This window comes from Garra rufa, chromosome 16, assembly GCF_049309525.1.
Source record: "Garra rufa chromosome 16, GarRuf1.0, whole genome shotgun sequence".
Classification (NCBI taxonomy): domain Eukaryota; kingdom Metazoa; phylum Chordata; class Actinopteri; order Cypriniformes; family Cyprinidae; genus Garra; species Garra rufa.
Window position 1 is genome coordinate 34,276,951 of NC_133376.1, and position 12,799 is coordinate 34,289,749.

Below are 12,799 nucleotides of genomic sequence, written 5' to 3' on the forward strand. Positions count from 1 at the left end.
AAAAATGAAAATTTTCTAAAAATGTACTCATCCTCAGGCCATCCAAGATGTAGAGTTTGTTTCTTCAACAGAACAGATTTGGAGAAATGTGAAACTGATGACTCTTGGACCTCTCTGCTGCATTTGATACTGTCGATCATGGCATACTTAAAAATGATGCCCTGTGTTGGTTTGAGTCATACCTAACAGGCAGGTCAGAATTTGTGGCCATGGGAAGCTCAAGGTCGTGCTTGCATGCTGTTGGATGTGGTGTTCCACAAGGATCAGTTCTGGGACCTATTTTATTTATTATTTACATGTTACCCCTTGGCAAAATCATCAGATGCTTGGGAATTTTCACTGTTATGCTGATGATACACAATTATATATGAAAACTGATACTCAATCATCGTCATCTTCATGATCTGCATTCACTGTTTGCGTGGAGGAGATACGGGCGTGGAGGAATAATAACTTTCTCCAGTTGAACAGTTCAAAAACAGAAGCCATTCTCATTGGCTCTCCTCATCAGATTAGAACATCTACCATAAATTGCATTACATTTTCTGGCCAGGATATTCCTTTATCATCAGTGGTCACCAATCTTGGTGTTAGATTCGACCCGCATTTAACCTTTGACTTGCATTTAACTTCGCCCCACACTCACCCTACGTGATGCTGAGAAACTTGTCCATGCCTTTGTCTCATCTAGACTTGATTACTGCAATGCGCTTCTCATTGGGATTCCTAATAAGAGCATTCAGAAACTTCAGCATGTACAGAACTGTGCAGCCAGGATCCTAATGAGACTGCGTAAATATGAGCATTATTACTCCAATTCTTCAGTCTCTTCACTGGCTTCCCATTCCGGCTCGGATAGAGTACAAAGTTCCCTCCTTACACATCAGTGTATCCATGGTGATGCCCCTATGTACCTTAAAGAACTCCTTATTCTTCAGACTTAAGTACGCTCTCTCCGCTCCACAAATACTCACCGGCTCCTACTCCCCAGGACTAAGACACAATGGGGGATAGAGCTTTTTGTACAGCTGCACCTAGCTTATGGAATGCACTGCCTGATCATTTGAGAGCTCCACAAGAAACTGATGTCTTTAAAAAGGGACTAAAAACACACCTTTTTAAAAAGTTTTTTAAGTTTTACATTTTTTACTGTTGCTGTTCTTATTTTAACTTTTACATTGTACCATTTATTATGACTCTTTTGTAGCACTTTGAGATTTTTCCTAAAATGTAAAGTGCTTTATAAATAAAATGTATTATTATTATTAAATGTAGCATTACATCACTTGCTCACCTTACCTATTCTGCAGTGAATGGGTGCCGTCAAAATGAGAGTCTAAACAGCTGGAAAAAAAATCACAATAATCCACACCATTTCAGCCCATCAATTAGGTTTTGTGAAAAGTTGTGTTTGTAAGAAACAAATCTATCCTAAAGATGTTTTTACCATTTCATCTGGCTAAAACATGAAGTGAAAAGCTGTCATGTCTGAATCAGGAGAGAAATATGCACAGACGAAGCACTATTTATAAGCAAAATCTGATTGCAGACTCATATTTTGGCGACAGTGTTTTCTAGTTATTTGGACTCTTGTTCTGACGGCACCCATTTACTGCAGAGGATCTATTGGTGAGTAAGTGATGTAATGCTAAATTTCTTCAAACCTGCTGAGATGCAAGCAGTGATTACCTAGGTTCAATAGCTTTAAGGCATTTAAGCACATGAAAAAAGACATTATTATAAGCCTGTTACCACCTAAATCAATCATTTAAAAAAGTATTTTTTGGCAAATCCAGGTAATTCACCATAGAAATATATATATATATATGTTTTTTACAATAATGACTCCAATCCTGTGGTCCAATCTCAAAACTTTGCATGCCTGTCACCTGTTGCATTTGTTCAGCAGGTTTCATGAAGTTTTGAGTTTTCCTTTAGGCTTTATAGAATTTTGGGTAAATTTAGACAGGCCCCTTTTCTAAACGACCCCATTAGAGCTTCCCAAAGCCAAATTTTTAACATTTTTCCAGAGGTCAATTTCTTTTAAATTTGCCACAGACCTTTGGGAAGGTGACCCAAACAGGTCCACCGAGAGGCCTCTGTTAACCTTGTCTAATTGGTGCTCAAACTTCATTGGCTAATACCAAAAGTACAAAGTCGCACATAAATTCTAAATTGTCAGTCGCAGACTTGCGTGTCTTATGTCGTTGAAATCCTTGGCTCTCGCTGGATAAAACACATGCCTCAGATTCAAAACCAAACCAAAATTTTGGGGTATTTTTTTGAAAATACTTTTGCGAACTAATCGTAGGTTTTTTCGCCATTGGCCATTTTTTTTGGAGATATGTCCTTATTTTTATAGATATTTGTCCTTATAGACACTTGTGGCATTTTGAACCAAGACCATGCTATACGATTTTCATATGGATAGGACAAATGGTTGTGTAGAAATACCCATTTTTATGTTTTTTCCCCTCCTATACCGCAACCAAGTGGCCTGTGACCTCAGTTGGGCTCTTACACAAGTGTTCTGAGTTTAGAGAATATATCTAATTTCATTCAGAAGTTATAGGTATTTTACTAAAAGTGTCCCTGCCCCTTTCAAACAGCGAGTCGAAAGTTCAACCTTTTTTGATTAATATTGATATGGACTAACCAGAGAATCTTTCTGCACTGGTTTGGTTCTGATCAGGCGAAAAACCTAGGACTAGATCGTAAAAGTATTTTCAAAAATTACCCGAAAATTTTGGTTTGGTTTTATCCAAAACATGTGTTTTATCCAGTGTGAGCCAAGAATTTCAGTGACATAAGACATGACAGAGTGCGACTGACAATATAGGAATTATGTGCAACTTCATAGATTTGGTAGTTTTGAGTACTATCATCCCTCCAAGTTTCAAGTCTCTACGACTTAAGGTTTGGTCTGCACAAACTGTTTTACATGGAGATTGCTGATCCTTGGCCATTCTGGTAAATTCAATTTGGGTGAACTATTTCTTTAAGAATGGTGCAATCAACCTTTAACAGCATAAATCTGAACAGATTTTAGATATGTTAGAAAAATCAGGCTTTTATTTCCAAATTCTCTAAAAACAGTCATTCTTTATATTGCATAATACCAATGTGGATACTGTACACATCAAGATGATAGACAAACAGGAGGAGGGAGGTTAAGAGCTACCAAAATCATCTTTCACCAAATCAGACATTCAAAAAAAAAGGGAAAAAGGATAAGCTCTGTTCATGCGATTCACGTCTCTATAAAAGCTCAGATTAGTTAACACAGCATTTATTCAAATGTTTCAGTACATGCAGCAGATCTAGGCAACACAGAATTGTAAAGCAACACAATACAAAAAAAAAAAAGAAAAAGAGGAAAACCCAAACAGCACAAAAAGTGCACCATTCAAAAACCAGCACTACAAGTAAAACTAATTCCACTGATACTGAGTACTTGAGTTGGCTAAGATTTCTTTTAAGAGGCATTATTTCTTAAATGAATAAAAGGCTTTGAACTTCCTTGATACTAAAATACTACAAAACCTTTAAATCTCTTTTAAAACTGAAAATGGAAAGACAATCTTGATCCTGAAGTATGAGGTGACCTCAGTTCACTTAAATAGTGGCAGTTACATCTTCACTCTTAATTTACTTGTGTGGTAAAATCTGTGCTAACCCAACATAAAGGGTAAAATCAGTGCAAGGCTTTGCTTTACAATTAAGTGCCTGTATTTACCTGTGTGTCTGTGAGATCCTCCATCTGCCTAAAGCTATTGGGAAGAGTGAGAAATCAGTACTCCTGTGATCAGGGAACGGCAGTTCACGTAGGTGACCGGTGCAGTCGGTTTCGCCAAATTAGTCGATGAACTATGCAACCGTACACGAGAAGAAACGAACACAATAAATTAACGATAAAAAAAGAACATAAAAAGTAGCTTAATATTAAGGCTGTGGAGGGGGGCAAAACTAAAACAACAAATGGTTCCTCTTCTTTAACAATAAAAGATGAACATTGTGTGAAAAGATTGAACCCAGAGAAGTCAACAAAGGGAAGAAGTTTTTTTCTCTGTTGGATGGGAGCTTTAAAGTGCAAAATTCTATCAAATCTTTCATCAAAAACAAAACAACAACTAAAAACCCATGTCTTGAGCCCTGTATATGAGGTTGTTTATGGTGAGGGATTCTTGTTGTGTCATGACTGCTGCTTGTTTGCCTCCTCCTCGTAAGCGTTTCCGGTGCCGTTCTGGACATAGGATGAGCCTGAACCCAGTCCATACAAGTGACCACAATACTTTGCGTCGTCAATGTGATCTTCAAAAAACATCTGCAACAACAGTGATGTTACGGTCAGTACAAATGCTGCATTCAATGCCACTTTTTGAGATTTTAATATTTTTTTTTTTTTAGCTGAAGGCACACCTCTCTCATCTTGAAGAAAGCCATTCCTGTGAGGAGTGAGTCAGACCCTGCCTGATGCTGAGGTCCAATTCTCTCCAGCTCAAGCTGCTCTGCTACCTCCTGCAGACCGCCCTGCACATCACATGACACAAATCAGCCACAGATTCCTTCTTTTCACACAGACTGCTATAAATTAAAGTAACCCCTGATATACCTCACAGCAAATGTTGCAGTGAAAGCATTCACCCCCAGTTTTCAGGTTTTTACAAAACACTGAACCACAGTAAACATGATTTATTACACTTGTAAAACTATGCAAGTATTCAAATCAGTAACTTGACAGGGATTACTAGTCTTTGGTTTAGTCTTGGGTTTGTAAGGATACGCATCTTCCAGTGTTATCTTTTAACTAAAACTATAAAAAAAAATGTTTTCAGTAACTGAAATACAGCTGAAATCAAATATTAAATACTTAAAAAAAAGAAATGTTGCTTTGGCAATTAACTAAAATATGTTAAAGTACTACTTAAACTTAAACTGAGGTAAAAATAAAGCTAAATATAAATATTTTAAACTAATAAAAATAGCAAAAATATGGAAGCCCATTTCTGCCACTGATTAATAAAAAAATGTAATTGTGACTTTTTAATCTTGCAATTGCGAGCTTACATCTCACAATCTGAATTGTTTTTTTCAGAACTGTGATACAAACTCGCAATTCTGACTTTTTTTTAAACCCACAAGTTTTTTTTTTTTTTTCCAAAATTGCGTGAGATAATTGTGAGTTTATATCTCAACAAAATTAGGAGTTTATATTGTTCAATTCTTAGACTTAAGACTTAATTTCTCAAAATTATGAATTTATATCATGCAATTGCAAGAAAAAAGCTGAATTGTTTGTTAAAACTTCACAATTACTTTTTTATTGTTTATTCAGTGGTGGAAACGGTCTTCCATAAAAAAAGCGATTAAAAATGTAATAAAATTAAAACTGAAAATATAAAAATAATAAATTAAAAAATAAATAATTTTTTGATATACAAAATACAAATACAAAAGTTTTGTTTTTTTGCTCTTATATATAAAGTATGATAAAAGTACAAAATCAAACAAAATTTAATAAATAAACTAAAATTTAAATTAAAAAATAAAGCCAAATATAAATATTTAAAAACTAATAAAAAAATCACAGAAATATGGAAGCCCATTTCCACCACTGAATAAAAAAATGTTAAAAAAAAGTGAAAGTCTCACAATTCAGATTTGTTCTGTCAGATTTGTGATACAAACTCACAATTCTGACTTTTTATTTTGCAATTGTGAGTTGGGGACTGGGGAAGCCCATTTCCACCACTGAATAAACAAAAAAAAAAAAAAAAAAAGTAATAATCTCACAATTCAGATTTTTTTCCCCCCTCAGATTTCTGATAGAAACTTTTTTCTCCAAATTTTGAGATAAAAACCCGCAATTGCGAGTTCTAAAGTTAGAGTTGCGAGATATAAACTCACAGTTCTGACTTTTTTCTCAGGATTCTGTGATATAAACTTGTAATTCTGGATAGTGAGTTTATATCTCGCAATTCTGACTTTATTATTAGCAATTGCAAGTTTTTATCATACAATACTGACATTATTTCTCAGAATTTATTTCATGCAATCCTGAGAAAAAAAGTCAGAACTGCAAGATGTAAACTCGCAATTGCAAGAAAAAAGTCAGAATTATAAGATAAAACTTTTTTATTATTATCAGAAACAGGCTTCCATATAAAAGAGAATAATAAAATTAATAACATTAAACTGAAAAAAAAATATATATATATATATTTATATATATAAAATCAATAAAAAATTAATAATTTTTCATGTGCCCTTTTTCATGTGCTCTATTTAAAGATTTTGTCCATTTAAACAAAATCTTAATAGAAATGTAAAAATAAATAAAATTGACAAAAGCCGAATTACTGTAATTACAATTAATACAATTACAATTACTGAAATTAAAATGAATGTCAAAATAAAGCAAAATATTAATACATACTGTAACAGCATACATAATACTAAAATCACACTGATCAATTCTGAATGTGTGCCACACAAATATAAAAAAATTGAGGAATTATCGCTACAAAATCACTGCTATAAAATACTGATGAATAAGTCCATGTACAATACTTTGTCTAATGTAATTTCTAATGACAACATCTTGCAGATTTCCAAATGCTAAAATACCTTCAAGTTCTTACAGCTCTTCATGAGGTATTTCACATCATAAATGATGGGAAAAAATAAACGGAGAATCTCGAAGAAGTCAACCTCTTCCTCTGGCAATTTCGAGTTGGACAAAATTTTAATCAGGTACCCAAAGTCATAGCCACTGTTTGGAAAAGAGACAAAAATTAGCTTGACAATAGATAGTATAATTCACAGAAATGGTTTTAGATGTGTACTACAAGCAAGCGCAAAAAGAGAAACACTTTATTTAAACACTTCTCTACATTTTCTCAAGCTGTGAAGAATCTTCCACTTTTAACGGCGCCTGAAACACTGTATTGATTTCACTATGTGAATATTACTGTAAGATTACCTATGGAATGAGAGCCACTTGACCCCCTCACAAAGCACCACACCTGAGGTCATAAGCAGCTCAGCAAAGTACAGTGTCTCAATACCCTCCTCCTCATGCTTCTTAAACTGGATACCTGACGAAGTGAGCAACTCAATGGAATCCTGTGCATACATGTCTTCCCTGCAAAAGACAGTACCGTTGGTGTAATGTCCAGCTTTCATAAAGAATCACACTGATGGCTATGGATACACCTGAAGACAAGAAAAGTCATCTTGTCATATGTTTTCAACATGGACTTATGCAAATAAAAATGTGATCATGGATTGATGCGTTGTTGTTGAAAATATGTGCCATACCTCTTAAAATGACAAAGTGCAATGCTTACGTGAGGTTAAATTTGAAGTTGAACTGCCACGTTGACGTCCCTGGAGGGTATTCACCCTGTTCGTTCATAAATGTAAGGCCAAGCTGGATGATCTTTAACAAGTCTACGTTACACCGCAGCAGCTGGTACTGGTAATCGGCATTGCTTCTAAATTCTCCGATTGGTCTTGCAACTACACCTGGAAACTCTGTGTCCTACAAACGCAACAAAACGCATTATGGTTGTTATGGTTATTTGTATATATTTATAGTACAGTATCAAAAAGTGTTCTGTTCAGACAGGCAGAAAATATCTGATTTTTGAAATGTCAGACTAATTAGCTCTTTAAAATATAAGCTAAGCATTTAGAAACACATGAAATATTTTCTTTTTTTTTTTTATTGTTAATTTTTTTTTTTTACTTTAGTTTTCATAATTTTTGTAACTTTATTTCAGTTAGCTGCCAAGGCAACATTTTTTAAATTTTCTTTTTTTCCCCACAAATTTTTGTATTATGCAAATTGCATAATATCACCATGTACCTATGAGAGAAAGTGACAAATGAATGTTTCCTAATCATAAATGTAGGGGTTTAGTTAAAAGCCAATGGACTAAAACATACAGTGTTTCGGCAGTGACATTAAATAATAAGCAACGTTTTTTTTTTACATAAAGTTTCATAATTTACAAAGGAAATAAAAAAATTACATATTTTTCACTTTAAAAAACTTTTTCTAAATGATATTCTTTAAAACAACAGGGGAATAAAATGCTAAAATTATTTCAATATAATTTTGAAGTTCAAATTTAAGTTAAGTTAGGGTTAAGGTTCAGTACAGAAACCTCCCAATTGAAAGTACCAAATAAGCAAAGATTTTATATATATATATATATATATATATATTAAGCTTACTGATATTATTATAATATAATAATAATATGGGTTTCAATAGATAATAGAAGGATCTTAGTAAACATCTAAGATTTAAATGCTTCAATGCTTTTTTAATGCGTTTTTGGTTGTGGGAGAGCAGTTTGAACCTATTCTGCAGATTTTTCCAAATATAAAAAAATAGTTTTAATAGTTTTAATTATAATTAACAGTAACAACACTGGAAAAGTTAGACTGAATTTTAAATTAGTTAATTTTTTTGCATTCAGGATGTGACGTGACTAATGTCATTCACAAAATGAATTCATTTTACTCACATTTAGAGCAGCAAAACAATTAGTCACGATTAATCGATTCAAAATTTAAAAAAAAATCAAAATTGAAAAAAGTTTATGTTTGCATACTACGTGTGTGTACTGTGTATATTTATTGTATGTATTGGTATGTATCTGTATGTAAACACTTGTATATAATTTATATTATATATAAAAATAAATATTTTGCATGTAAATCATATTTTTTCCTAATATATACATATATGTGACCCTGGACCACAAAACCAGTCTTAAGTCGCTGGGGTATATTTGTAGCAATAGCCAAAAATACATTGTATGGGTCAAAATTATTGATTTTTCTTTTATGCCAAAAATCATTAGGAAATTAAGTAAAGATCATGTTCCATGAAGATTTTTTGTAAAATTCCTACTGTAAACATTCCAAAATGTCATTTTTGATTAGTAATATGCATTGTTAAGAGCTCAATTTGGACAACTTTAAAGGTGCTTTTCTCAGTATTTTGATTTTTTTGCACCCTCAGATTCCAGATTTTCAAATAGTTGTATCTCGGCCAAATATTGTCCTATCCTAACAAACCATACATCAATAGAAAACTTATTTATTGAGCTTTCATATGATGTATACATCTCAGTTTTGTAAAATTTAACCTTATGACTGGTTTTGTGGTCCAGGGTCACATATGTGTGTATTTATATATACACATAATAAATATACACAGTACACATACAAATAGTATGCAAACAAACTTTGAATCGATTAATCGCGACTAATCGTTTTGCAACTCTATTCACGTTAAGGCTGTGCACTTCACTTCATTTCTGCTTCAAACGATTATGAAAATGCAATAATTGAGATAAAATTATTATTGCTCCTAATTCCGCCCCTTTCCACTGGTGCGCTTTCACTCCTACATAAAAGCCCAATTTCACATGCAAACCAGTAAAATCATGTAACATGACTTGCATAAAATGGGACGTGCTTGATTTATTAATGTTTATTTGATGTTGTTTTTTTTTAAAGCACAAAAGAGAATTTGCGCTGATCTGTATATGCACTCAGAGAGGTAAAGTGAACGTTTCGCTTACCTGAACGTTCAAATACATGCAAATATGTCAAAATGCAGCGTTTGGTGATTATTTGTGTTCTTCAACTCTTCAACTTCAACTTACGTCTTAAATTAACGTAAACAGTTGAGAATGAAAATACGTGTGTACAAGTATCTTAGATCCATGCAGCTCCTAAAGCGGCCACAAGTAATATTCCTTCTGTCATCTCTGTGCTTAATGTTAATCAAACAACAAAAGACAAAGACAAAAATCACTCACTGCTCTTGACGGAGGGACATTTTTGTAGTTTTTATAAGAAACAAAGCATGTTTAATTCTTACAGTGAAGACTATGCTGTTTTATTTTAAATTCAATTACATTTAAAAAAAAAAAAAAAAAGTCTCATTTGTATCTTTAAATTAATCAATCATATAAAGTTCCGGACCCACTCATAATCGTGATAAATAATCGTGATTACAATATTGACCAAAATAATCGTGATTATGATTTTTGCCATAATCGAGCAGCCCTAACTCACATTATTCATTTTACATTAAACATACGAAACAAACAAGCAATTTTTGACTCAGTATGATTTGCTGCAACGCCTTTGACCATTTTTTGCTGTCTGATGCACCTCATGAGTAAAATCCTCCTGTTTTTCCTATCCTCTCTTTCCACAATGACAGCAGCTCTTTTATGTCTCTTGCCATCAGGCAACTTAAGTCATTACTATGGCAACTGACATAGACCTACCGGATATTACCTGCACTGTCTGAACATATGGATCTGATTTCATTACTTACAAAACGACAATCAGTTCATTTGTATAAAGAGTTTCAAACTCACCATTGCAATGTAGTTGAATTTTCGGGTCACCTGTCGGATCCTCTTCATCTCCTCATCCAGGTTGCTGGCCCAAACCTCACATATTCTTTGACTATGATCCACAGTGGCTGCGGGCATAGTTCCAGGTTCACGGCATCAAAACCAAAAAAACACTCCCCAGGGGATATTCTCATGAAATAATCGTTGCTTGTTCCCTCTTTTTACCTGTTAAAAACAACAAACAATCAGACAATCAGGAAGCTGCTGATTTAAATCAACTCACTTTATTGTCACTAAACCATAAACAAATGGAAGAAAATATATTAAATTCCTACATATATAACATCACCATAAAAAGCTCTCCTATTAAAGCATGACCAAAATGTTTATTTTGCACCAAATCTGCATGGATCTATGGCTTGTGGGTAATTCCTCTGTCATGGCCTGGCTGATTCACTTTGGTAAATCATTAGTGCTGTGTTTACTGACTTCAAACTAGATGATAGATTAGTTCATCCTTATCAATCAGACAGAATCATGTGGACTATAAACACTGCGACATTTCATGTGCTTCCACTTCAGTCTTAGTAAACATGACTACTCATCTACTATTCTTGCTTCCTGACAGCATTGAAAGGACAATGATTCAGACATACTCATACCACGCATAAAAACCCTGTTGTACTGTGACTAAACATTACAACAAGTGCCATTTGAGCCAAAATGGTCGCAGGCTAACAGAAGTAGCATTCAGTTCAATATGCCAAACAAAACATTAGGAAGATTGGTCGTGTGCCAAAAAATGCTCTAGAACAAACATGCCTATTAAAGTGCCTTTATAAGCTACAATAAGCTGTTTTATATGTCCTTGAGCTATTAAATGTCCAAATCCTTTTTTATAAGTTGACAGGTTAGCACTAGCTAGCACAACATATGCCAAACAACTATCGTTGATAAACCTCGCAAACGTCCTGAAATCTCGTCTACAGTCAGCTTTTGCAGGTTTTTGTGAACAATTCTTCTTTAAGATGTGAATGAGGCTGTTTGGTGTCGACGTGAGTGTTTATTTGTGTATGTGGCTAGCGTGTTAGCTGTTAGCCTAGCCACAAAAGTTTGTCCTGTTATTATGATCAAAGTTCACTTTCTCTGTCAGGACTTACCTTTCCTCAAACAAGGCAGTTACACTTAAAGCGTACACTGCTTCTGTAATACAAAATCACCTTGTTTAGAAAGGACGGGGACCTTGCTCTTTACTTTTATATAGTTTTATTGGGCTAACACCGATATCAACAACCAGCTGCCATCTCTGAACTACATCACAACGCTTCAGCGTGACGTCACGACACCACGACGCCTGACCTTTGAACTACTACATTTTGCATTCATAAATGTACATTAATCACCTCTCTTATGGAATCAATGAAACCATACTTGCAGAATTAAAAATTGATGGTCTTGAAATATTGTCTTCCTTATGTAAAAATAAAAATATTAGACAACTTTGGCAATCAAAACAAAAAATCTCCCATAGAGGAATTTTTACCAATTTTGTATTTTGAACAAATTTAAAGAGGTGCATTTTTAAAATACTTCACAAAATGTACCTGTGCAAAGTAGCTCTTTTTAAATTCTGGGACATTGACAATACTTGCATTTTCTGTAACACGCATGAGGAAGACTTGTGTTATTTGATTTATAATTCTGATTTGTCTCTTAGATTTTGGTCTGATATTAAGAAATGTTAATTATATGCTATCTTTAAAAGATGTTATTTGTACTATGTTCACACAAAGGTAAAATTATTATGTCCTTAACTTTTACATTTTGCAAGATAAATATTACATGCATAAACGGAAATTTGCGAAATGCATACTAAAGTGTAATATATTTTAATTATAAATGGAAGCTTTGAAAAAGTCTCTAATGCAAATTAATAACAAAAAGAATGACATCTTGTTGGATTTCACGGCATTTTCTGGTATAGCTCCGCCGCTGTAATTTTTGAATGTGTCCTAAGGAAAAATGTTAAACTTTTTTATTTTTTTCTATGTATTTTAATTTATTTTATTGTATCTTTTATTTAGTTTTTTTTTTTCAATGTAATTATTTCTTTATATTATTTATTTTATCTTCTCTTAAACATTGTTCTACAGTTCATTACTCTTCTATTTTGTGTATCTGGATTTTATTTGGATGTTCAATCATTCTTCTTTATTAAAAAAATTGTAAATGTACATTTTCACATGAATACCTGTTTTATTTTTAAGGTGGCGTTTATATATAGGGGAAAGTGGAGTGAGTTGTGCCAGTTTTTACTCAAAGTGACTTTATAGTGAAGCCATGACAGTAATCCCTCCAATTTAAGCATGTACATATATTTCAGGATGTGGTGCATCCCCGGGAACAAT

The 12,799-nt window shown here is 33.5% G+C and overlaps 1 protein-coding gene across 2 annotated transcripts; it reads right to left on the bottom strand.

The window, feature by feature from the left end:
- Positions 1 to 3,043: 3,043 nt before the first annotated feature.
- cnot7 (CCR4-NOT transcription complex, subunit 7) lies at positions 3,044 to 11,697 on the bottom strand. Of its 2 annotated transcripts, XM_073820627.1 has the most exons (7): positions 11,552 to 11,697; positions 10,413 to 10,616; positions 7,350 to 7,543; positions 6,983 to 7,144; positions 6,628 to 6,772; positions 4,420 to 4,530; positions 3,044 to 4,324 (listed from the first exon to the last, which is right to left on the bottom strand). In XM_073820627.1, exons 2-7 carry the CDS (start codon positions 10,527 to 10,529, stop codon positions 4,193 to 4,195), a joined length of 861 nt encoding a protein of 286 aa, XP_073676728.1. In that variant the 5' UTR covers positions 10,530 to 10,616; positions 11,552 to 11,697; the 3' UTR covers positions 3,044 to 4,192. The 2 variants fall into 2 exon arrangements, with proteins under 2 accessions (XP_073676728.1, XP_073676729.1); XM_073820628.1 differs by lacking the exons at positions 10,413 to 10,616; positions 11,552 to 11,697 and having other exon boundaries at positions 6,983 to 7,215; positions 7,350 to 7,488.
- Positions 11,698 to 12,799: the final 1,102 nt, after the last annotated feature.